Source organism: Kogia breviceps, chromosome X (genome assembly GCF_026419965.1).
Source record: "Kogia breviceps isolate mKogBre1 chromosome X, mKogBre1 haplotype 1, whole genome shotgun sequence".
NCBI classification, from domain to species: domain Eukaryota; kingdom Metazoa; phylum Chordata; class Mammalia; order Artiodactyla; family Physeteridae; genus Kogia; species Kogia breviceps.
The window spans coordinates 39628314-39653211 of NC_081330.1; the positions used below are offsets into that span (position 1 = coordinate 39628314).

At 38.7% G+C, this 24898-nt stretch overlaps 1 protein-coding gene across 4 annotated transcripts in view; it reads right to left on the reverse strand.

Annotated features, from left to right (window-relative positions):
• The window catches only part of NRK (Nik related kinase), a 140424-nt gene extending 119847 nt beyond the window's left edge, over window positions 1-20577 (reverse strand). For all 4 annotated transcript variants that reach the window (XM_067024262.1, XM_067024261.1, XM_067024260.1 and 1 more), the window contains exons 1-2: window positions 20219-20577; window positions 13239-13304 (exon numbers count right to left, since the gene is read on the reverse strand). In XM_067024262.1, coding sequence (XP_066880363.1) covers window positions 13239-13304; window positions 20219-20275 — 123 coding nt within the window. In that variant the 5' untranslated portion in view covers window positions 20276-20577. The remainder of the gene's footprint in view (window positions 1-13238; window positions 13305-20218) is intronic.
• Window positions 20578-24898: the final 4321 nt, after the last annotated feature.

A 24898-nucleotide genomic window follows, 5' to 3' on the forward strand; every position in this document is an offset into this window, starting at 1 on the left:
CCCTACAAATATCACCACTCTGTTTATTACTTCTCTTAAACTACTTTGCACCTTTCTACTCCCATATGTTAGTTCTGCCCTGAGTACAGCTGAGGGGAGGATATAACTACCTCTTACTCAGTACAATATGTTGCTCAAGTATGAAAAGGCATAAATCAAGCATGTATGTATGGTGTCCCTAACTGATGGGAGTTTCCCAAGACATGGGACTAGAAATGTAACCCAACAACAACCAAGGTGTGTGTGTGTGTGTATATATATATATATATATATATATATATATAGCTATATATATATATATATATATATATATATATATATATATATATACATACATATCAGTGTGGGGCCTTGCAAAATCCACATTACTAAAACTTTTAGAGTTTAACGTTACATTTTGGGGCATTTAATTTTTTGAAACTCATTGAAATTTAAGGTAGTTAAAAAACCCATTACCGCAACTGGCAAGCATGGGTAGAAGACTGAGAGAAGCAAAGGCATTTGAAGGCTCTTATTTATGTGTTTTTCTTTCTAATGGCTGCCAATCTTCCAAGTCAGGAAATATTTGCACATGTTCTAGACATCTTCCTGAAGGTATGAGGCTCTCTTGAAACCATCCTTACACTTGGCTGTGCCAAAGACACTACAGCAAACTACAGTACCCCAAGAAAAAATATACTCTTTCAAGCTTCCTAAATGACTCATTCAGCAGAAAGTAATAAAAAAAAAAAAGTAAGGCTAATATTTCCATCCTTTGGAAATATTTATCTCTACACAGTGCCACCTTTTTCTAATAGAGTAGAAATTTACTTAGGTGGCATAATTTTTCAAGGCCAACCTGTCTCCAGCACTGGCTTAACAGGGTGTCATTAGTCAATAATTTCCATCAAGGCACATCTGCAGACAGCCCCTATTAAAATATGTCATTTGGGAGGGGGTAACTTTTGTACACATCTTTTTAGTCCCACAAGAAATTGTGCCAAGCACCCACATGTAGAAGGTATTCTGCTAGTCCCGAAGAGATTATAAAGGCGATTCAGATAGATTTTTCTGGACACACCTAATTTTTTCATAGCACGTACTTGTAGAATGACAACGATGATAATAAAATGAGAAAATGAATGGAGGCAATAGAAAACATACTAAGACATTTACATTGAATTTTTTGCTTGGCATGCATTCCTGATGCTCTTTGTGCCTAGTACATGCAAGGCACTTTATCAGGTGCTCTGGAAGTACAGCCAAAATGAAAATGTCCTGGTCTCTGCCTCTGAAGAAATTTGTGCACTAGTTTTATTTATATATTTATTTATTGTGAACCAATTTTAAAGACTAATGAATTCTTAGGCATCAACTGCAAGCTTTGGAACTGGTTTTCTACTGTCATTGCAACACATTATTTTGTGACAAGGTGGGAGGAACTTGGCTGCCTGCAAAATTCTTGTAGAGGTTAACCACCAGGAAAGCCTCAAGTTCTGCTAAAACCTGCATCTCCATCTGAAGGGATACTATAAGAAGAATTTTACTTAAGCAGCACACCTGGTATACACCTCCTCATCTTCCTCATCTCAATGCCAAACCTGCCTCCATCTACCTGTTCAACTCTCTTCCTCTGCCAGCCTCTAATCTTCCAAGCTATAGCCACTTAGCTCCTACATGTAATTTATTCCCAGCCTAGACTGTGGGAGAAGTTGTGCTCTTAAGCAGGAAACAAACAATTATTCCTAGAAATGCATCCATTAGATAATACACAGATTATTTTTAATTTGTTAATTTTAAACATACCCACCAATCCGAAACCAATCATCCACAAAGGAGATCCTGAGGTTCTGTTTCATCTTTGAGAGACACTAATTTTCAATGATCATTTGTTGTCTCCCTCTTCCCTGTGGCTGCCAGTAGGAGCAGTAAGTGAGGCAAAATACCTCTGGCCCTGCTCACTACAAGAGAGTAAAGCATTAGCAAGCACTTCTTTGCCTTCCTAGGGCTTCTAAGGGTTTGAGTAGGGATTTAGTCATGAGCTTCGAGTGTCCTATAAAGCCCATCTACTTGCTCCAGTCCACTTCTGGAATTCTACTAAGTCCCTCAGACTACGGTGTGCCTTAGTGCCCATAATGAAGGAAACAAATATGCCAGAGGGACAAATCATAAATAATCTTCATCACCGACCTCAGCTCACCAGTCTCCTGTAAATTTTTATATTTGGGCAGATATATTTTTCAACTGGCTGATCTAGTTTAGTGGTTTTTGACTCTGGCTTGTACCTGTTGATCTGAATATAATGTAGTAGAGTTAAGAACACAGACCTAGTGGCTAGGCAAATTTTGGTTTGACTCCTGACTTTGCAACTTAATAGCTTTGTTCAGTAACTCAAATGTTGGATCCTTAATTTCTTCTTTTATGAGACGGGGGAGATGACGATAACAATGGTACCTACCTCAAAACACTCTTATGAGATATAAATGATACAGTGTAAATTAAGCACTAGGTGCAATGTAAGCATGCAGTGAATGTTACCTATTTTTTCTTTAATGTTACCAATTCTTAGGACACTGAGCTCACTATCTCTAACGTGACAAACATTTCATTCTCCATCTTTTTTTCTCACTCAATTTGTGTACCAAATAATTTTATTTAATTTTAATTTTTTTCTCAGAGTTAGGAAAAGCTGTCCTTCTCTGAGCACTCTCAGACGTGTCCTTTTTGATCATGGTGGTGTTTTTGTTTTGTTTTGTTTCTCTTCAGAGTTAATGATTTATACAAAATGTTACTGGCAGTGCTTAGAATATAATCAATCTTCTTTTCCCTCAGGGGAACCTGAATAATCCAACCTCCTTTTCCTAGTCATAAAGGAACTCTGCCTATAAATGACATATCTAAAAGGAGCTTTATTATTTTTCCAGCACGAATTACACATAAACCACCTCCATATTATTTCTCCAATTGAAAAGACACATAATTTATGCCTTATTGTTCCTCTCTTTCTCCATGCTCTGCTAGAGGAGGAATACAAATTACTTAGTGTAGCTGAGCAGAGAAAAATAAGAGTACTGGTTAAATAACTGCTTAATATTCTGACATTCTTTGATATTTTAGCATTATTTTACTCATAGCCTCTTTATAAGAGCCTGCCTTTAATGTAGCCCCAGCAACATAAAAGTTTAAGAGCTTCCACTTTTGCTTTGGCACCTCCAGAGAGCTACAGTGGCACATTAATTTCTAAATGCTATTTTGGCATCATCTACAAAGCTATCTTAGACACAGATACACAATTATGGTATAATGTTGAAAAGTCCTAAAATCAAGTTAGGGCTCATTGTATTTTCAAGAGTTAGAAATGCCTAAATGCTATTTTCCAAAGTGTCTGTTTCATGAAATGTGGTGAGGACCTGGCTAACTAATTTTTAGTGGTCAACTATTAGAGGATCAAGGAAAGAAAGAACTTTTGATACTTCAACCACCCTCACCAAATGTACTGGGAATATGACCACAGTGTCATATATATATATATATATATATATATATATATATATATATATATATATACACATACACACACGTATATAGTATTATATGTAGTATAAATATATAGTATGTATATACATATACTTGCATTTTGTGTATATATGTATATACAAACATATATACATTTATAGATATATTCCTATACATAAATGTACATATATAGTATATATAAATATATATGCATATATATGCAAAATAAAACAAAACTTGATTTTTCAATATATTACACAATGAGCACATTAGTATTTTTAGCAATACTCCCACCACTGTTTAAAATTGGCTTTTTCACATAAAAATCGAAGCATCAATTTTGCAATTTTGTATATCAATTTTTAAAAATTTATTTTAAAAAATTATTGGAGTATAGTTGCTTTACAATATTGTTAGTTTCTACTGTACAGCACAGTGAATCAGCTATATGTATACATATATCCCATCTTTTCTGGATTTCCTTCCCATTTAGGTCACCACAGAGCATTGAGTAGAGTTCCCTGTGCTATACACTAGTTTCTCATTAATTATCAATTTTATGCATAGTATCAATAGTGTATATATGTCAATCCCAATCTCCTAATTGTACGCCAATTTTTAAGTAACTGTTTATTTCCTACACAGAGATTTCTATTTTATTAAAAATCTATAATTGGGATGCTTTTATCTGATTGAACAAAGCCACCATGATATAGTTTATTAGTCTTGGCTTTTGTTTAGAAATATGTATTTGTCTCCATTCATTTAAATTTGTCTTTTCTGCTCATAAAACCCATTTATAAAATCCACTGGATTAAGTATATGAAGACATGAGACCATGATTTTTGTATTACCCCAACACACCAAATATAGAATTTCAGTTTCTCCCCATATATATCTGTGAACTTATTAAATAGATGAGTAGTTGTGAACATTTTTAATTGTGGCCTCTATAGAGCACAAATTCTACATATGACTTTTATTTTCACCTTTCATTTCTATCATGCTATTGCTTCTTCCCCCCTCAAGTTTTATCAGGAGGCAGAAGTAAATTTTGGTATAACACAAAAAGAAAAAGACAAGCCTACAACTCAGAGACTGGGTTATATTCCACAGTTTGGAGAGATGTCATGGCCAAGATAGAAATATTCCATTTTCTCCAAGGCCGCTAAGCCTCAGCACTTTCCACTAATTTGGTCCCCTGAGTCTCAATTTATTTAGTGTATGTTGGTTCTTTCACCCCCATTGCAAATATTCAAACTCAGTTCTCCTGTTGAGGAAAAACTTGTTCCTGGAGGGTGAGTTAGAAGGTTCATTAGACTTTCCACATCCAAAAAAGAAAAAAAGGACATGACTATTTTCTCCCTCTTTTTGCCCAATCTCACCCTAGCACTCCCTTTCCTTTCTGTTACTCATCACTCCCTCCTTGATATAGAGCTACTGTCATAGGGAAAATAACCTCCTTCTTTATGTCTACTAAAACTAAATCAATAAAAATGACCATCCCCCCAAAAAATGGTTTCTGGTAATTCTAACTAACACCTAGTACTTAACATATTGCTTGGGACACAGTGAACATTCGATAAATATTTTTAATTGCATTATGGAAAATTAAACATTCAAAGCAATGTTTTTTATTTAATGGATAAATTGATGTTTTCTATGCTAGAGAAGCCAGAGGGTTACTTAAGAAAGACAAACCTCTACTTTTGAGGCATATAATCACAAGGGGGTGATGTCATAGAAGAAGGAGGAACCAAGAGAGGGATCTGGTCTTATGGTACTGCACCAGGAAGGCACAACAGACTTGTAAGCCTGTGGCCTCAACTCAGCTTCAGCTTCAGTTCCTGCTTCTGAGGCTTGCAATGTGTAATGAAATGCAGTGTTATGCACTTTATGGGTGCTTAAGCAGTATTTGTTGGCTGACTTAATTGAGTATATTTGCAAAATGGCAAGGATGTGAGGAAACTTTCCTACCTAAAAAGAAAGCATTCACAGTGCTAGACATTTGTTAGGCAAATAAACAGTATAATTTCAGCCTAAAAGGAAACATATTCAAACCCCTATCCAATAGGCCTAGTGGCTAGGCAATCCAAATGTCAGCACCATGTTTCTGAAACTTAATTTAAAATATCATAAATTGTATGTCATCAACTTTGAGACGTTTCTTTCCTGCCTTTCTGTTCTCGTTCCCTGTCCTAACTGCAAATCCAGAAAACGTAACTAGTAAACCTAAATATCACCTGTCTGGTGAGATTTCCAAGTAAAAGCAATGTGTCAAGCAGTGATTTTTAAAAAATCAAATTTAACAGGGATGCATTGGACGGTGTTTTAAAAAGAAATTACCATATTCAACAGTACACTTCCAGAGAGCAAGTGATTCAGGAATTTGCTCATCATTGTAATGACACACCTTCTATATCTGACTTAATCTGCTGAGTGCCAAGGGGCAGATGACCCCTCTAATATATCTCAAGGACAGATGGTTACTTATGCCCAGGGTATGTTTTTAAGTTTTAGAACAATAATATATTTGGCCCAGTCCCTTCCTTCCACCAGCATTAACTGAGTTCCAACAAGGCATCAGGGATGTGTGAAAATTAAGCTCTAGACCCAACTGTAAAGTTTTACCCTATTACAGGTGAATTTTTCCCTTGCTTGAAACAGTTGCCTTGAACCTTTTCCCACTTCTTTTTCTGCCTTCATCACCTGCAAATGGCAACGTGGGAATCGGTGATTAAAGTTAGAAGTACAGTCAAGACGTCATGAAGGGCAAGGCAAACTGGTTCACTCTGGCAATTCAGTTCATTGTCTTATCCCAGTAGTATTCCGCTTAAGAAAATGCTGTTAGATAACAGTAACACAGTTTTACCTTTGCATTGGGCATCATAGTAGTTACTGAGATAAATATTAGGTCTTGCTATCAGGTAGTAAAGTGGAGGAAAGAATGGAAAAACATGATGAGAATCATTTTATTTGGTGAAATGAGGAACTACTTCACCTAATAGCCAATAATCAACTTCTGTTTTACAAGGTGGTGAAAGAACTATAAGCTAGTGATTATTATGCTGATGACAGAATAAGAATAGTTTACATTTTACTGAGTTCCAGGCATTGTGCTAGGTGTATTGTTGAAGAGCCAGAAGAACGCTGGAGATTATCTAGCAAAACACATTTATTTTATACTTGAGGAAACAGGCCCAGAAAAGTCAATTTATAAGTATTGTGTCAGTTAATGGGAGAGTCAGGTTGCCACCCACTGAGCCAACCTAAAGGGCTTTGGTCTCTTTCTAAATATTTCATAAAATAACTGTGGTCTCTCTGTGTATATTGCTCTTCGGGAAATTGTTTATTTTTTAATAGTAACATTAAAAATAAGTTTCAAACTATTTTCTTTTTGTTAATTTGGTCTCACATGGGCAAATTCTAATTCAAATGACAATTCTTAAGCTATGAGACTAACATCTAAAGGTGAAGAGGAAACTACGTTTTATAACCCTACTAGAGGAAAAAGAAGAAAGAGCAGTACTTTCTCCTAAAAAGAGAGAAAAAAATAAAACCCACAATTTTAAGTGAGGTTTGTACTGGCAGGAGGTGGGAGAGGGTAGAAAGACAGGCATTTAATTAGAAGAAAAAGAAGGAAAGGGAAAGGGTTTCAATGTGGAATGTGCAACTCAGCCTTCATTTCAACGTGCACAGACCTCAGTAGATAGCTGGAAACCTGCCAGAGAACGAGGCCTTGGAAACAAGCTGGAAGACATTGGAGAGACTTTAACCAAAACAAACACCAGCAGGGGATGTGGTTGGCAGAGCTGAAAAAGCAAAGGACTCTATGAGTCACTCTGACATTAATTTTGAATGGTATCATGCTTCCATTTTGTTGTACAGGGTATCTATACAGCATTATATATGCATATATATATGTATATATATAAATATATATATATATAATATACATACACACATGCATATATATTATTTAGGTAAATAACATATAACATTACAGTCATTAGAAATATACAATTAAAATATAGAGTAGAAAAGTACATCCAGTATCTCACTATTCTAACCATTTAATTCACCATTTTTCATGTGCAAGTTTTAACAGAACTGTAATAGAGTATACAAGTAATATGCAATACTTTACTAAACATCATAAACATAGTTCTATGCTGCTAGATATCTTCATAAACATTGCTTTTCAGAGAAATAATATATTAACTGAGTTAAGATAATTTACTTCATCTTATTTTTTTACTATTTAGTGTTTTGCTGAATTTGTCTTCCTACAAGTAATAGGAACAGTAATGATATCAGTAGCTATCTTTTAAAGATAGCTACCATAGGGGCTTCCCTGGTGGCGCAGTGGTTGAGAGTCCGCCTGCCGACGCTAGGGGACGCGGGTTCACGCCCCGGTCCGGGAGGATCCCACGTGCCGCGGAGCGGCTGGGCCCGTGAGCCGTGGCCGCTGAGCCTGCGCGTCTGCAGCCTGTGCTCCGCAACGGGAGAGGCCACAGCAGTGAGAGGCCCGCGTACCGCAAAAAAAAAAAAAAAAAAAAAATCTTGCAAGGTAGGTACTATTAGCTCCATTTTATAAATAAGGAAATTTATACTCAGAGGTTAAGTGACTTGCTCAACGTCACAGCTAATTAATGGCCAAGTAAGCACTGAATTAGGTCTGTCTCGTTCCAAAGCAGTTCCACTTTTCACCACAAAATGCCACCTTTCTGCTAAAATGAATATCTTTATGCTTTTTCTATATTTTTGTATTTATCATAGATTTCCAGAAGCGGAATTATTGGTGTAAAGTGTATGAACATTTTAAAAGCATTTACTACATACTCAAGGTTGTTTTCCATGAAGGAGGTATTTATATAAAGTGCCACCATCCCAAAAATTTTTACAGAAGGAAATAAATTTGAGGGAGAAAAAAGAGGTCACATCAATAAGTGACAAAGGAAAATCTGTCTAATGTAAATAAAGCATCTGTAATCATTCACCTTCTGTAACACAGAGGTTTCTAGTTTGAAGATCTGATGGTAGAAAGTGTTCTCTATCTTTGGATGTGAATAGGTACATATAAAAGTCTTAGGAATTATAAATGTGTACAAGACCTAGCATATAGTAGATGCTTCATGAAGATTCAGTTTGACATGGACTTCTGGCTCCTGATGAAGATGTGGAAAGCTGGAAGGAGTGCCACCTCCACCCTAACAACAATCAAAATGGGAATAACCTACGAAAGCATTACTTTTCTTGAACCCAGAGAGAAGTCTCAAGGCAACCAGCCAGCCTGAAGTCTGACAAAAGATAAGCACTTGCAGGGAGAGATGGGACATGAGCACTGGCTCACCTGTGGTTACAGAGGGAAGACAGGATCACATAGAAGCTGGTATAAAGAATTCTGCTGAACATGGATGGCCCTGGAGATTATCATACTAAGTGAAGTAAGTCAGACAGAGAAAGACAAATATCACATGATATCACTTATATGCAGAATCTAAAAAAATGATACAAATGAACTTATCTATGAAAATGATACAAATGAACTTATTTACAAAACAGAAAAAGACTCAGACATAGAGAATGAACTTATGGTTACCAGTGGGGGAAGCGTGGAGGGGAGGGACAGATTGGGAATTTGGCATTGACATGTACACACTGCTATATTTAAAATAGATAACCAACAAGGACCTACTGTATAGCACAGGGAACACTGTTCAATATTCTGAAGTAACCTAAATGGGAAAAGAATTTTAAAAAGAATATCTACGTGTATATGTATAACTGAATCATTTTGCTGTACACCTGAAACTAACACAACATTGTTGATCAACTATGTTTCAATAAAAAATAAAAATTAAAAAAAGAATTCTGCTGAATTTTAAATGAACTGCTAAAGGCCAAGCATGGGCTAGCATAAGAGTACAGTACTCTCATGAGCCACAGATACAAGAGGAATACATACACAGTCATAAGCTTTTCTCCACAGATTTATGGTACTGACCTGATGGAGAGAAGAAGCCCTTGCAGTAGGAAAAGCATGAAACCATGTGCAATTTCTCTCCCCGCCCCCCATGGAATAAAAGCCCTAAGCCTTAGGGGAAGGGCACCAAACCCTATTCCCCGCAGGGTGCACAGGAAGACCTGATATAGCTGGGGGAAATGTAAAAAAAAATAATTCACTCCTCTATTTCTGGGGGAAATAGTCCTGGAATTAGTCCTGGGTCCAAAACATTTAGGATGTCTTACCACTAATAGAAGGGCAGGGTAAGTAAGAAAGTCTCACTCTCATGACCTAGAAGCACAGTATCTGCCTAAGACTGGGGTTGAATCAGGAAAACAGAGAACTCCTCCCTGCCCCACACCATCAGGCTAACAAGCACTTACAGAAGTGATAGCAGTATACCACTAGGGGAGGCAGGAGAGCATTGAGAGAGAATCGGAAACACAGAAGGAAGAACTAAAGCTCATATCCCAGAAACTCAGAGAAACGCGAGGACGGTAAATAAATACCCCACCAAACACACACACACACACACACACACACACACACACACACACACACACACACACACACTAAAAACAAAACCCCTAGACATTTCATATTTAAACTGCTGAAAAACAAAGATAAGTGGGCTTCCCTGGTGATGCAGTGGTTGAGAGTCTGCCTGCCGATGCAGGGGACACGGGTTTGTGCCCCGGTCCGGGAAGATCCCACATGCCGCGGAGCGGCTGGGCCCGTGAGCCATGGCCGCTGAGCCTGCACGTCCGGAGCCTGTGCTCCGCAACGGGAGAGGCCACAACAGTGAGAGGCCCGCGTACCGCAAAAAAAAAAAAAGTGTATATATATATATATATATATATATATATATATATATATATAGAGAGAGAGAGAGAGAGAGAGAGAGAGAGAGAGAGAGAAATCTTAAATGTAGCCAGAAGATAGAAGGAGGAACGAAGATGACATTAGACTTCAGAGACTATGCAAGTCAAAAGACAATAGTGTTATTATCTTTAAAGTGCTGAAAGAAAATACAGTAACTGTCAACCCCAAATTCTATATCCAGTGTAAATATCTTTTAAAAATGAAGGAAAAATAAGGACTTCTCACACTAAAGCAGAGACTTCATTACCAGAAGCGCTGCACTATAATAAATGTTAGAGGAAGTTCTTCAGGCTTAAAGAGTATCATACCCAGATAGAAACTTGGATTTACCCAATGAAATGAAGATTCCAGAAATAGCTCAAATGAGTATAAATATATATTTTTCTTCTTTTTTAATTGCTCTAAAAGATAACTGACTAAAGAAAAAGTAGTAGTATTGAGTAGAGGGAAAAAAGTAGTAGTAGTGTAGGTTCATATCATACGTAAGAGCAAAATGTGTAACAACCATAAGCATAGTACACAAACTAGGACACCACACAGTGAAGTGGTAGAATATTACTTGAAGGTATACTGTGTAATTTAAGATGTATATTGAAAAATCTTGATTGTGGTGGTAGTTACATGACTGGACATGTTTGTTCAAACTCATAAAATTCTACACTTAAAAGGATGAATTTACCAAGTGTAAACTATACCTAAATAAGCCCTAGATTATTTATTTTTTTAAAGATTTTTTGGATGTGGACCATTTTTAAAGTCTTTATTGAATTTGTTATAATATTGCTTCTGTTTTCTGTTTTGTTTTTGTTTTTTTTTTTTTTTTTTTTGGCTGCGAGGCATGTGGAATCTTAGCTCCCCAACCAGGGATTGAACCCACACCCCCTGCATTGGAAGGCGAAGTCCTAACCACTGGACAGCCAGGGAAGTCCCTAAGCCCTAGGTTTTAAAAAAGATTATCATGCACAACTCACCTTTTTACCCTCTTGACTTTTCTTCTTATGGCATCACAATTCTGATGACTGCTGATGAGAAACCATCTTTTTGTGTTATCTAGCCTTACTTGCTTTTTGCCTTATATAACTGAGGTTTTTATTCCTGATATCTGATGGTGGAGAGAGCTCTATACCTTCAAATCAAGCCAAGTATACACACACACATACACACACACACACACACACACACACACACACACACTTAAATACACACCCTTCAGGAATTAAAATGTGCATGGAGCCATGGAGATTATAAATGTGCCATAAAGAAGAGAAACTTCTATGTATAAGGTGTAGGTATCTATGCACAACGTGGCAAAATTTGCTTAGATCACACAAATGTTAACTAATCATTAAGTCTGGAATGCAATTGAAGTAACAGAAACAATATATTTGTGTCTGTATCACATTTTCATCTATAGCTTATTGTTTCTGTTAATAGGTCAGATCAAAATGGCTTGAAAAAACTTTTGTCATGAATATTGACACTCTCTCTGTTCCTTATACTCACCAAGGTTCTTTCTGTTTTTAGGATCCTTCCACAATGCTATTTCTCCTACTCAACGTCTGTGCTTTAGGCACATTTGCGCAACTTTTAAAGATCTCCCCACCCTACCTGGGTAGATGAATTTTAAAAAGAAGCTACTTCTGGGCAGATGCAGCCCTAAGGTTACAAGGCTTGGCAGGCAGAGGGCACCTTTGTCTGAACTAGAAAGAAGCCCCTTCCACTGGACCCATTTCAAGACACTTCTACACAACCCATACATAGAGGACCTGTGGTCAGTCGACAGTAAGGATCAGCCTAGGGAGAGTGATCTGGTTTTTGAGAGAGTGATCTGGTTTTTGAGGGACATTCCTGGGGAAGAGGAACCCGGCATTTGTACATAACATTATACAAGATTGAGAAAATGTCTATTCACCATATTAGAGACAGGGGGGAGGGCACCTGATCAAGGTGATAGGGCCACTAAAGCACCACCCATCTCCAATCCAACCCTTACCACTGCCCCTGCTCTACCTAGAATGAATCAACATCATCCTCTACAACCATACCTTTGCTTGGTTATCTCATATTTGTCCTCCTGATGTCATTTTAACAGTGATTCCCCCAGGGAGCCTGACCTTTCAATCTAAATTAAGCCCCCCTGTTCTTTACTTTTATATCACTAGGAATTTTCTTACAGAAATATATTACAATTGCAATTATATAGTTATTCATGTGCTTACTTATATATTTGCCTCCTCCAAGCCCCCACACACCCACACACAAATACACACATTTAATCACTTACATATTTCTAGACCATAAACCCTGGAAGAGTAGGGACTATCTGTTTTGTTCACCACTTAAGACTATCACAGTGCCTGGCATACATTTTGTGCTTAATAAATATCATTAAACAAATGCAGATATTTTCTTGTTAGATTATTTGGGAAGCTATCACATACATGTGCACATTCATGTACATAGTATGATATAGAATGCTATGGAAACTTTTTGTAACATTCAGCTTAAAAGTTGAATGTCAGTAATTAGAATGGTATGGACATATAATATCAAACAAGTGATATTTTTATTTGGGTACATATTACTTGAATTAGTTCTCTTTTCTTTTAGTGATTTTATTAATTTTCTGCTAATAATGTTTAGATCTTATGTTTTGTTGGTTGGTTCACTATAGCCTTCCAATCCAGTTTTTTGTAATAATTCTCACAATTGTCACTGAGCTATCTTAATTTGATTGTTCTCTCAAAGTGAAATGTGTTTTGGCATTATTTGATTTGCAGTGTAGGGTTTCGACTTAACAATCACTGTTGTTATTAGAAAATGCAGAATGAATACTTAATGTAACTCCACTTACCAAATAGATTCTGCCATAAGTACCAAGGCCAATGGTTTTATCCAGTGAGAATATTCCAGTGGGATCCTGCAAAAATGTAGGATAAAACTTTTCAATTTTCTTGGAAAAACAGCCAAGCATTAAATTATCTAGAGTGTTATTTCTAATCTGCTTTGTTCCCTTAGAATTTCCATGGGAAGAACCTAAGTGTTATTTACCAAAAGAATAGCGTTGTCACAATCTCCCTGGACTGAGTGTAGTCATTTATAAAAAAGAAGCAATGGTGTGAACATTAAGTAGTTGTATAATTATCATAAAACTGTAAAATGCATACAATTATGTCTAGTTGAAACATATTCATAAGTTAATTAGAAAGGCTATTAAAAGTAGAAATAAATTAATTTACTTGCAATTGAAACTCTTTTGATATCCATCTTTTGAGTGCTAACCAGACAGGCAGAAATTTTACCATATAGCAATGGTAATATTGAGTAGATATGTAATGATGAGTAGGTATTGGCTACAAAGTCTAGATTGTTTATATAATAGTAATTCTTAAGAAATAATATTACCTCTAAATATGAATAACAAAATAAGATCATGGCATTAAAAGAGCATCATTTAAAAAAAAAAACTAGACCATATAACATGTTTATCAGCAGATTCTTAAGTCTTCCATATTTATCCTTAAACATTGTTTCCTTACCTTAAAATATGGATATTCATTTCTTGTTCACCACAAAACATGGTTTGTTGAATTTTATCACTATTTAAACTCTTACTCTAGCAGCTTATTTTGCTATTTTAGCAAAACAGATATGAAGTATGAGTAGATGCCAATTTATACACAAAGTAATAGGAGCACTGGCAAATTCTTGGAAATTCACATGCCTTATAGAAAGCACATTTTATATATACAAACTTAGTATAACCTTGTTTAAAAATATTTTTATCACTGTGACAAATGTGAGCTAAACAGAAAAACTATTGAGCAAATGCAATGTATATGACTGAAATTATAGATTCCTTTAAACTGGTGTGATATTTGTGTAATCTAGCAAAAGTGTCATAGGAAAATGACACAACTCTGGGATTACTTCAGTCAACAAGTATTCAACTGGACAGAGTCAGGAGGCTGAAGTTATAGCCCCAGTTCTGCCATTAATTAACTACATGACTTTGTGTAAGTTATTTACTCTCTCTGGAACTCAGTTTTCACATATATAAAATAAAGGTGCTGTGTTAAGTGATTTCCTAGCTCTAAAATTCTTTAGAAAAAAATCAGATTCTGATATTCTAAAATCCAGATGTTTCCAATGCATTGATATGACAATTGTTAGCAGCCTACTTTCTTAAAATTAGCATTAAAATCAATGTCACAATATGCACAGTATTACTGTAGGAAAATAGTTCAGGAACATACTCCCAATGAAAATACAAAAATTTTTAAATGATAATTTTGAGGATTCAAGAAAATTAAAATAGATTGTTATAGTGGACTTTGATAATAAGCATATCATTGCTGTTATAATTCATTGAAAATTTATGGGAAAAAGCCAACAAAGAAGTTCCTAAGGTTTGGCTTGAAGAGTTTATCAAATTTCTTTAAAGGAGATCTTTGAGGAATTTATATGAGAAATTATTAATTCTGGAGAAACAGTCTCTGGTCATCTGTCAAAAGAATCAAATATGTTAGCTGATTCCTATTGGTAAACCATTCTTTGTTATAGTTGAGGCTGCATTTTAGCTAAAAACAAACAAACAAACAAACAAAACCCGATACCATATATCAGAGAATTACTGTATTATCTGAACAAGTTTATTTCCGAATCTTTGAGCATGGTCTTTAATTTCTGTAATCCTTTTTCTAGCCCTCAACAACGTAAGTACCTTACTCATATTTGAACCCAGGTATCTACATACTCAATAAAGACACCAAGGAAATGAACGGGACAATAAAATGCCGGTGGAATTCTTGGAGGCCTTATTTTATCTATATTCATGTTGTTTGGAAAATTTTTCCTGCTTACAAATGACCAAAACATGTTAATTCTCCTCATGCTCACATTTAATAAAAAAGGTTTTAAAAACTTTTTTCTGTTCTTAAAGGCAGCTCATTTTAGTATTCATCTAAGACTATTTTTTTTCATTAGTTTTATACAATATTTTTTGTTCCCATCTCCACACTAATCTCTTTCAAGAGTAAATGATTGTCAAACTCGGCAAAAAGAGGAAGGGAACTATGCTAATTACTAGGGTAATATTACTCAATTTCTTGTATCAGATTTTCCACTGAATTATAGTCAGGGAAAGCTTATTCTGGGCTCCCAAAGAAGGAAGTATTGAGAAGTCAACTTTTTTTGGTCACTGTGAAATTTAAAGTCCTCACCAACGGGGTCTCTATGATTACTTGGTCCTCTCCTCTGCCCTGCTACTCGGAGATAAGAAAACCAGAAGAGGAAAGATCTTTATATTTATGACTGCTATATCAATTTAGAGAATATTTGGTGGTTCAGTATGTTCCGGTGTTCCATTTGGTTAAAAGAATGGTCAGTTAACAAGAAACCTTAATTTGTGAAAGTTTTTTCAAAAGATATTACTAAAAGTCTAAGTTTTAAAACATTTTTGAACCATAAAATGTTGAGCAAATACTCTATACTTCGTTATGTTTTTCTATGTATCTAAATTAACTCTTGCAATTTAAAAGTCCTAGTCTGCCCCCTGAAATCCTAAATTTGGGGAGTTGTTTCTGTCTTCTGAATTCAAGAAGAGGGGGGAAATGGGAACCTTGATGGGTAATTTTATTAAAGGCAGGGGTTTGGGGGTAACAGGAAGAAAAAGAACCACTAGAAGGCAGTGTTTGCTGGTCATGGAAGAGACGCAAAAGCAAAGGCTGATCTACAGGACTAAATACAGCAGAAATTAAGGAAAAAGTGGAAATGATAAATGGTCATCATAGGTAGCAATACATTTCAGATTTAGGGCAGTAAAAGAGAATCATAGAACACATTCCAGTAGTTAGACAGCTAAAGGAAGAAAAGAGATTGCACAGTACCTAGAAATAGCAGAGGGTATTGGTCTTTTGTTTTAAATATTAGAAAATGTGATTTTATGAAAATAGTTTATGGAGAGAGAACCTGAAAATGGCAGATACAACAAAATAAGTGTCAGAGTAAGTTTCAGAGATATGTGTGGAGGAGTGGGCTTCGCAATTCAAGTGGAAAATTTAAAAAGGACAATCTCTTCCTTTAGACTAGTGTTTCTCAAACTGTGGACTGCATAGACTCTCTTTACATGAGACTCATCTGGAGAATCTTGTTTAAAATATAGATTCCTTGTCCCAACCACGGAATTATGAAACCAGAATTTCTGTGGAGGGGTCTCAAGATCCAAGATCATTCTTGGGCACTGTTCTGGTACACTAACATAAAACCCACTGCTCTAGATATTGAGGGGGAAAAGACTGAGAAAACTGATTGAAGTATAATGTCATTTTGAGGTGATGCTCTAGAATACATAATGGAGGATATGCTGAATATTTCAATCCTTGTGGACTAGAAGATAAAACTGATTCAAAATAGGGGGCTAAGGGACTTGAGAAAGTGAAAGTTTCTCATGACTGAGTGTGGAAAGCAGGCTTGGTCTGGATGGTAGAAGACTGGGAGAGCTGGCAGTTATATTTAAATATAAACCTAATGTAATTCAAATATAGTTTTTTTGATCATGTACTATTTCAGATCACCTCTGCCACTACTGTCCTCCAGGCCTGTCTAATTCTGACCCCAATATAGATTAGGACTACACACGGCAGTGTCAAATACCAAGGCCAGAGTTGTGAGGAATGTCATTACCATACTGGGCACAGAAGGCAAAGGGGACTATCATAGTGAAAGACATGCCAGATTTGGAGATGAAGAAATAGTTTCCAGTCCCAAGGATTGAGTGACATATGCATAGTAGGGAAAAAAACTTCCATATATATATATATATATATATATATATATATACCCAGGTATTACTGCTGGCAGACAATGTGAAACACACACAAATTAAAAAAAATATATATATATATATATACACATATATATGGTTTTGCCATTCCCTTTTTCAAAAAGGAAGCACAAACCACAAATCTCTGTACTTTCTTTTCTGTTTTGTCACCTATAGGAAATGTTTATTCAATAGTAAGTCAGGAAAAATGACAGTAACCCATTAATTAACAGAGAAAATGCAGCTTACCTACCTGGTAGTCTCTGGTTATTGTTTACTCTTTCATGTCTTTAAATTTAGGGAATTATGCAAAAAAGAAAGTACATTTCTCTCTCCCCTCTCCCTGCTTCCCCAGCTTTCACTATTGCTTAATATTTTAGGTCTTAAAAGATATCTATCTAATAACAAAAATGCCAAATAACCTTCTACTACTTTCTTTAAATCGCAATTTGCACAGCCAGCTTGGCCTCTCTCAAAGGTCCTTGTCTTGTGGTCATTTAGCTGGCCAGCTCTAGAACAGACATAATATATCAATCTTAAACTAGACCCATATTTAATCATTCTATATTCCACAATATTCTTTTTTTGCTCAATGTGAAACTCCAAAGTCTGAATCCCCCCTCATTACCTGGCTGTTGCCAAGTTGGTATACTTGGTGTTGACAGATGCCAACTTTCTGACCTCATATGTATCCTATAGAGGATAATTATCACAAGGGATCTCACCATATGCAGGTTTCTTTGCTTGCTTTATCATCTCTACTTTGCATCAAAATGAAAACTTCGAAACATATAACTTAGATATCTCTTGACCTTTTCATTTACTCTTATTTCTTCAGCAACTTAGGAAATAAGTGAAATGCAAAGAAATCCAAAATCACTAACCTATACCTCAGTGACCAAAACAACAGTGAATGTTTTGCATCTCTAAAAATTTGATGTAAAAAAAAATTCTAAAGGGGGGTGCTCTTCCTCTGCTTGATATCTTAGGGTTTAGACCCTGATGGATGTTCAGGAGGAGGGGAAACTTATGCATAATTTGCTCATATGGTGAAGATCTCCATGATATAAAATAGCTCCTATGTAATAGAAATTTAGAAATTGTTAGAAGTTGAGGACTTTACAAGACTTTCATGAAGTCTGTAAAATGAGGCCAAACATCAATGCCCTGAAATTTTGTCTTCTCCCTATCCCTATATTAAAAAGTAATCTCATCTTTCTCTCCTCCACACCCCCACCAACCCCCAGAAAACTATTTCAGTGAACTGCAATGTAAAGATTGTAGCCTTTCCCCTTATCTTCTTGGCTCTCACCAAGTTCTCATGTCCAGGGCCATGACCGGGTCAGTTAGTCTGGGCCATTTCCCCCCATTTTTTTGCAGCAATCAAACCTTTTCTCCTTGCTTTTGGAATTCCTTGCTCTCTCATTTCTAGGAGGTCTTTCCCATTCCTCCCTTCAGTCAATTTATAAAAGAGTTTATTTTAGTTTGCCTAGGTGTGGTTTCCATATTTGCCCTAGTTTTTTTTTTTTTTTTTTTCTCTTTCCCCCACCGTACACAGAGAATGTTGGAGGAGGGTAACATTTCATTCATTGGTTTTACACTTGGGAGCAAATCTAGTCAGAATATGAAAGTGCTGTTCAGAAAGGAAACCACCAATTGAGGCCTCCATATTCCAGAAATCTCATGTATACACTGAGAGGAAAAATATTTAACTTTTAAAAATTCTGTGACTTTATTTTATGAAGCTACATGAATAACCACAATGCTGATTATCTGTAAGTCAACACGTTTACATTGAGGCTCCTTTAAAAAAAAGGCTGAGGACAAATTGCTGAAATGTTACCCATGTGCATCATCTCCTCCTCCACATTGTTTTAGTGTGAAATTATATAGGTGAGGCTTGGGGAATGCCCCATTTTTGAGGGGGACAGGTGTCTGCCATCATCAGGAAGACAATATTTAAATGTAAATATGTATAAAATTAAGGCACTGCTACTTAGAATAGTTCCATAACCTCAAGGTTAATATTTAGCTTTTCCCAAAGCAAGCAGGCCACTGCCCTGTACTACAGTTGCCTGGTGATCATTCCAGCACGGTGCATGCTTATTCCCTTTAGAGAGTCCAGGGGCCCTTTGCATTCAAGAGAGGGTGCGAGTGAAATGCCAATCTAAAACGGGAACTTGAAAAACGGATTTGGGTGGGATCCAATATCTGCCAGAAACCAGATGCCAATGAAATAAACGGTGCTGCTAAAATAATAAGTCTACTAATAACGACGGCAATAATAGCTCACCAATCAATTACAACTCTGGAGGAAAGCTGGGCATTTGGGAAAAGGAGAATCCGCAAACGAAAACCACGAGAAAAAGCTAAATCTGGTTAGCAAGTGAGCGCAATGCATTTTTTAAAAAATTGGGGTGTGCAGAATTCACTTCTTCCCCAAGCGGCGTCGAGTCCTTTAGCTCCGGCAATACTAAATCGGGACCAGTGCCCTGGCAGAGTAAGAAGGTTTTAGAAAGTGCTATTATAAAGTGAGACTTCAACGCTTTAATTTTCTGGCCTGCTGTCACCTAGAAGGAAAGGTCACGCCGAGAGTGGGCATCTCTTCTGGCAAAAGAAGAAGCAAACGACGGGGCGGCGGGGTGACAGAGAGGCGTGCTTTCAGGAAGCCACGCGTCGTCGTGCTCTTTGGCTTCTCCTGGGGCCCCGCTAGGACAAGTACCCGAGCGCCGCTAGACCAAACGGGCCACTTTTAGTACAAGTCCCGCTGTTTGTGGCCCGCACCAACCTACTGCCAACTCTTCCCCGGCCCTTTGCCTTTCCGTGAGTTTGGAGCAACCCGGGTGCCCAGGGGGCGCCTTTCTCGCAAGCCCACTCCCGGGGTCCCCTCCTGCAGTCGCGGTCTCATCGAAGTCCTGGCCTAGCCAGGCTTTCGGACATCTGTCCCCTCCATCGATGCTCAGAACTCACCGAAGAGAGCACTTCAGGGGTGACGGGCTTCCTCTACTCACCGGCAAGTGGCCCAGATCCGTGACCTCCTTGTCCCTCCAACCCCCAGGTCCCGCCATGGCTTCGAGCGGAACCGGAGCGGGTGACTAGTTAGGCACGCTCGGGGAGTCTGAGGTGGAACCGGACAGAAGTCAAAGGAGGAGAAGGGACGGGAAAGGGCCGGGGAAAGCAACGGGGACCAGGGTTTGCGGCGTGGGAGAAAGAGGAGGGGAAAGTGGAGGGTAAAGAGCGAGGAGTGGAGGGAAGCCGGAGTTTGAGAGGCGGGAAAACGAGTCTGGCTAAGGCGAGAGAAGAATCTGAGCGTCCGTCCCGGAGACCAAGGAGTGAGAAGGGTGCTCCGAGGGCGAGAGCGCAGCGTCTGTCCCGGCAGGGTGCGCCTCTTTCAGGGTGGGGAGGGGGGCGGTGCAAGGAGGGGGCCCGGGAGCAGCTCGAAGGGGATTGGTGCAGCGTCACGTCGCCAGGTGGGCAGCCCCGCGGCGGGGAGGCGGGCGAGGGGGCCACTGGCCGAGAGAGGTACTGAAGGACTATAACGGTTTGCGAGCCGGCCCCCGGCGCCCGCCCCCTCCCACGTCCACCGCTGAGCCCGCCGCCCCCGCCCCCGCTGGCGAGTGTTCCACAGGAAACTTTTTCGAGGCAGCTGCCAGCCCCGGAAAACCGGTCCCGCTCCGCGCCGCTCCCAGTCTGGGCCCCACAGCTCTGCCGCAGTCCAAACAGCCCGCGCCCTCACCTCTCCACGAAACACTTGTGACTTTTCTAGTTGTCTATTTTCTCTTTCTGCTCCTCTAATTTTATTGCTCCATTTACTGCAAAGACCCATCAAGACAGATAAGGAAATGACTTACCACTGGGTTAAGGATCAGACCTAGGCGAGCCCCTGTGCGGGCGGGGCGGGGAGAAAACACCAAGTGCGCCGCAGGGCTACCACAGCTTGGTCTTCGAAGCCACTAGCCTAGGGCAGCGCAGCTTGGACAGGGCCGCTGCGAAGTCCCCTCGAGGGGGTCTACATCTCTTCTAGCCCCGGGCTAGTTGGTACTAGGCCCGGGCTGCCCAGTCGGAACCGCACCTGTTCACAGGTGCTGGGAGTTGAGAGACTGAGTCTCAGAAGTCCTGGTTACCCCGGGTCCTAAGTTTGCAGTTCGCAAAGCGCAGAGAAAGTTCCTGCGTCCTTCCCAGTCTCCAGCTCTTGGGCCGGGTTTCATTCATTCGCTCCTTCGTTGCAGAACATTTCCGGGTGCCCAGGCTGTTCGCCTCCGTTTCCCCACAAAGCGCAGGAGGTCCGATACAAGGTTTAAAAGAATCTGATAGAGGCGATTTAACCTTGAGAGGTAAGGCACCTCTTGAAGAGTTTATGGGAAAGGGAGCCGGTGTATACAACTAACCGCATTCTAAGCTCTTGCACTGCAAAGAACACTTTAGAAAACGTCCCAAAGCTGCTTACTTTCCCTGGAGCCCATCGACTGCATTCGCGCACCCGCACTCCGGAGTCAGAACGCGATGTGGGGGGTTTGTTTCCGGTTTCTTTCTTTTTTAAGTAAAAAATTTCTACCTCCTCTAGGAAGATTTACAAGAATAATTCTTCCCACAGACCTGGAGCTCACCATTTCTGACCCAGACTTCTAACTTTTGTTATTATTTTCTTTATATATTGGTGGATTTTGTTTATTTCGTGTCTGTTTCAACTTCCGAGTTTGACCCCTTTACATTCCTTAACCTCCGAGCCTGTAATCGCCACAGTCTGAGGAACCCGGTCTCGCTAAATAAAGAAAATTCTCTGTGAACGGGTGCGGGAAAACCAACTACCGCCTCCCCCCAAAAAGAGACTCGGATGTTCTGGATCGAATTTTCGTGTTAATTCAAATATGATGTAAACCAAGCAAATTTTATTTTCCAAGAATTCAAACCTTGACAACTCCACCGCACAAAATCTTGCCTTTTTAAAGTACAGTTTAAGCATTCCTGAATGATCAGAAAAACTCTTCTAGATCTTAATCTGAAAATAACATTTCATAACTACAGCTGGGCAGGTGAGCTAATTAATAGAAAGTTACACTTTTTAATACATATCTAGTTTTTAGAAATCAAGAGAGTCAAGAAATACAACATTAAAGGAAATCTGAAGAGAATCTTTGCTAAAGGGAAGAAGTGTTGAGACTTTTTTTTTAACAATGCAGTTTGCTGACGGTAGGGTGTGGGGAAATGCCCCGTGGCCCCCGATGGCAGAGAGTGTTTTAGCCTGTCTAAGGGGACAAGTCCAGACCAGGCAAAAGAATCCAGGCTAGATCATTGGGCTCTCTAGTTGCAAGGCTCCGTGGGAGGCTAGCGGCTTCTTGACTCCATGGGGATTAGCTGCATCGCCCGGTGGAACCCCCGTGGTAGGGGGAGGGGAAGCTAGGTGTTTGATCAGAACTTGACAGAGAACCTACACATTTTTCAAGTTATTATTATTTTCAAGGAAAAAAAGAGTCATGGAAGAGCGTGGAAACTTTGCCTTGTAAGCTGCCATTATGGGGATTTTTGTGGCCAGCTTGGGGAAGGTCAGCCCGGCTAGCCGACCAGAAGGCAAATAGATGGCCCCCAAGCATGAGGCTGAGACAAACCCTGAAGTACGGCACTTGTTTTCCAACTTCAGGACTTCTTTTCCCCTCACCCCACAACCATCACTTCCCCTTCTCCCTTCCAAAGTGTTTTTTTCTTTATTTATTTCCTGACCTCAAACTGTGTGAAAATAACCCTAGTCAATCCAGAGTCTAGGAACTTGTCAGATTGTATTTTACCCAGAATTAATTTCTTTGCCAACACTTTATGTCCCATATTTATTCCATCCCTTTCTCCTCCAATCCATTCTGTTATCTTAAGGCCCTGTGCACTTTGTAACTTTTGATTGTTGTTACTTTTTTAATAGCTAAAATTTATTGAGTACTTGCTATATGTTCTGGATGAAGTGTTTTTTATATAATTATCTCATTTAATTTTGTCAAAAATTCTTCCAGCTTTTAAATTATCTCTGTTTTATAGGCAAGGAAGTTGAGGCACAGAGAGATGAAGTAACTTTCCTAAAGCCTCACAGCTAGTAATTGGAGGAGTTCAGGCAGTCTGACTCCAGAACCCACTTGTCAATGACTGTTGAAGGGCCGGTGCATATTTTGAGACTGTGTGAAGAGGAGCCAAATTCAAAAAAGCTTCAGGGTAAGTGAGATCAGATGACATTAGCTAGGCCCCTGAATATCCAGTTCCCCTTTCCCCGCTTTCAGCCTGTAAGCCCTCCTAACAGAAATAACAAGGGCTTTATAAGAAGTAATGGAACCCAGCTATAGCCCAAGAGTAGCCAGTGACCTGCCTGCGCAGAGATTACCAAGTGGATCACCTCACAGGGAAAAATCATGGATTTCAAGCTTAAGAAACTTCCAGAGAAAAAACCCAGCAATTTTCAATGCTTAGAAAATATTAAAATCCATTACTATTCCTTCTAGAGAGTTTTTTGGCTGAAAAGAAACCTTATTCAGTGGAGACTTGAAGGAGGCTGTGTTTGTGAGCAATCGTGCTTAGCAGACCTGAGACGCTAAATGGCAAGGTTACAGCCAGTTAGCTCAGTTGGTAAGAGTACTGCAGACATGGTGCCAAGGGTATGGGTTTGATCCTCCAGAGGGCCAGTGTGCATCTCTCTTTGGCCCTTGATAGCAACTCACCTCTGGCCAGCCAGCAATGCTTTCATCTTTGTATACAAAGAATTGAATATTTGTTTTTTCATGTAAATTGCTAATTGCTATAATCTGGAGAAATTATACTGTAAGAGCATGTGTGTGTAATGAAAAATACAGATTCAAAAGATTCTAGGCTGCTTTTTCTTCTTTTTCCATGTATACATTTATAACTGGCAATATATATCTTAATCAACACTAAAAATGAATCTCATAACATACTTTATTACACATCTGTTAAGCATGTAAACACACAAAATGGTCTGCCATTTATTGTTTTTCCTCCATTCTGACACCTTGGGTATGAAAATGAGTGTCTTGTAAACTTCTGTTAGGACAAGTTTGTAGCCTACATTACTGATCCTGAGTGGGAATAGCAGAATTGGGTTACATAGCAATCTTCTTGACAAGATACTTTGCACATTTGTGATTGTAAATACTCAAGGTCCAATATCTCCCAGTATACATGTGAGTGGCTGGGGCAGCCTATCGTTAAAAGTCTCAGGATTCCTCTTTGAGGGAGGAACCTCGTTTGGGAACCATTGGGCTAAAGGACCTTCTTATGGTTTTCATTCTCCTTTTTGGAGACAACTTTGAAACTGTAGGATTTCTGCCGCAGTCCCCAACACTCTTGCCACTGATTCTTTGGATTTTTCCTATGTGTCAATCTTTTGGGGACAAAGCAAAAAAAAAAACCACCTGATGTTTCTCAGGCTAAAGGTCATGAAATGTGCCTTCTGACCATAGTTTGCAAAGCTTCTGTCACTTGTCATGGAATGCTCTTAAGCTCGGCATGATTTGAGCTATGCTTGTTTCTAAAATGGGGCCCTGGAAATCTGATCCCAGCTGAACATGGGTCTTCTCGCTATTGAAAACTGGAATGCTACTCTAAAAAAAGACAATTGTTTTATAAAGAGACCTAAAACAGGGAAATTAAAACCAAAAGTCAGATGAATTTCTGAAGTTAGCCATGGGGCTTCCTTT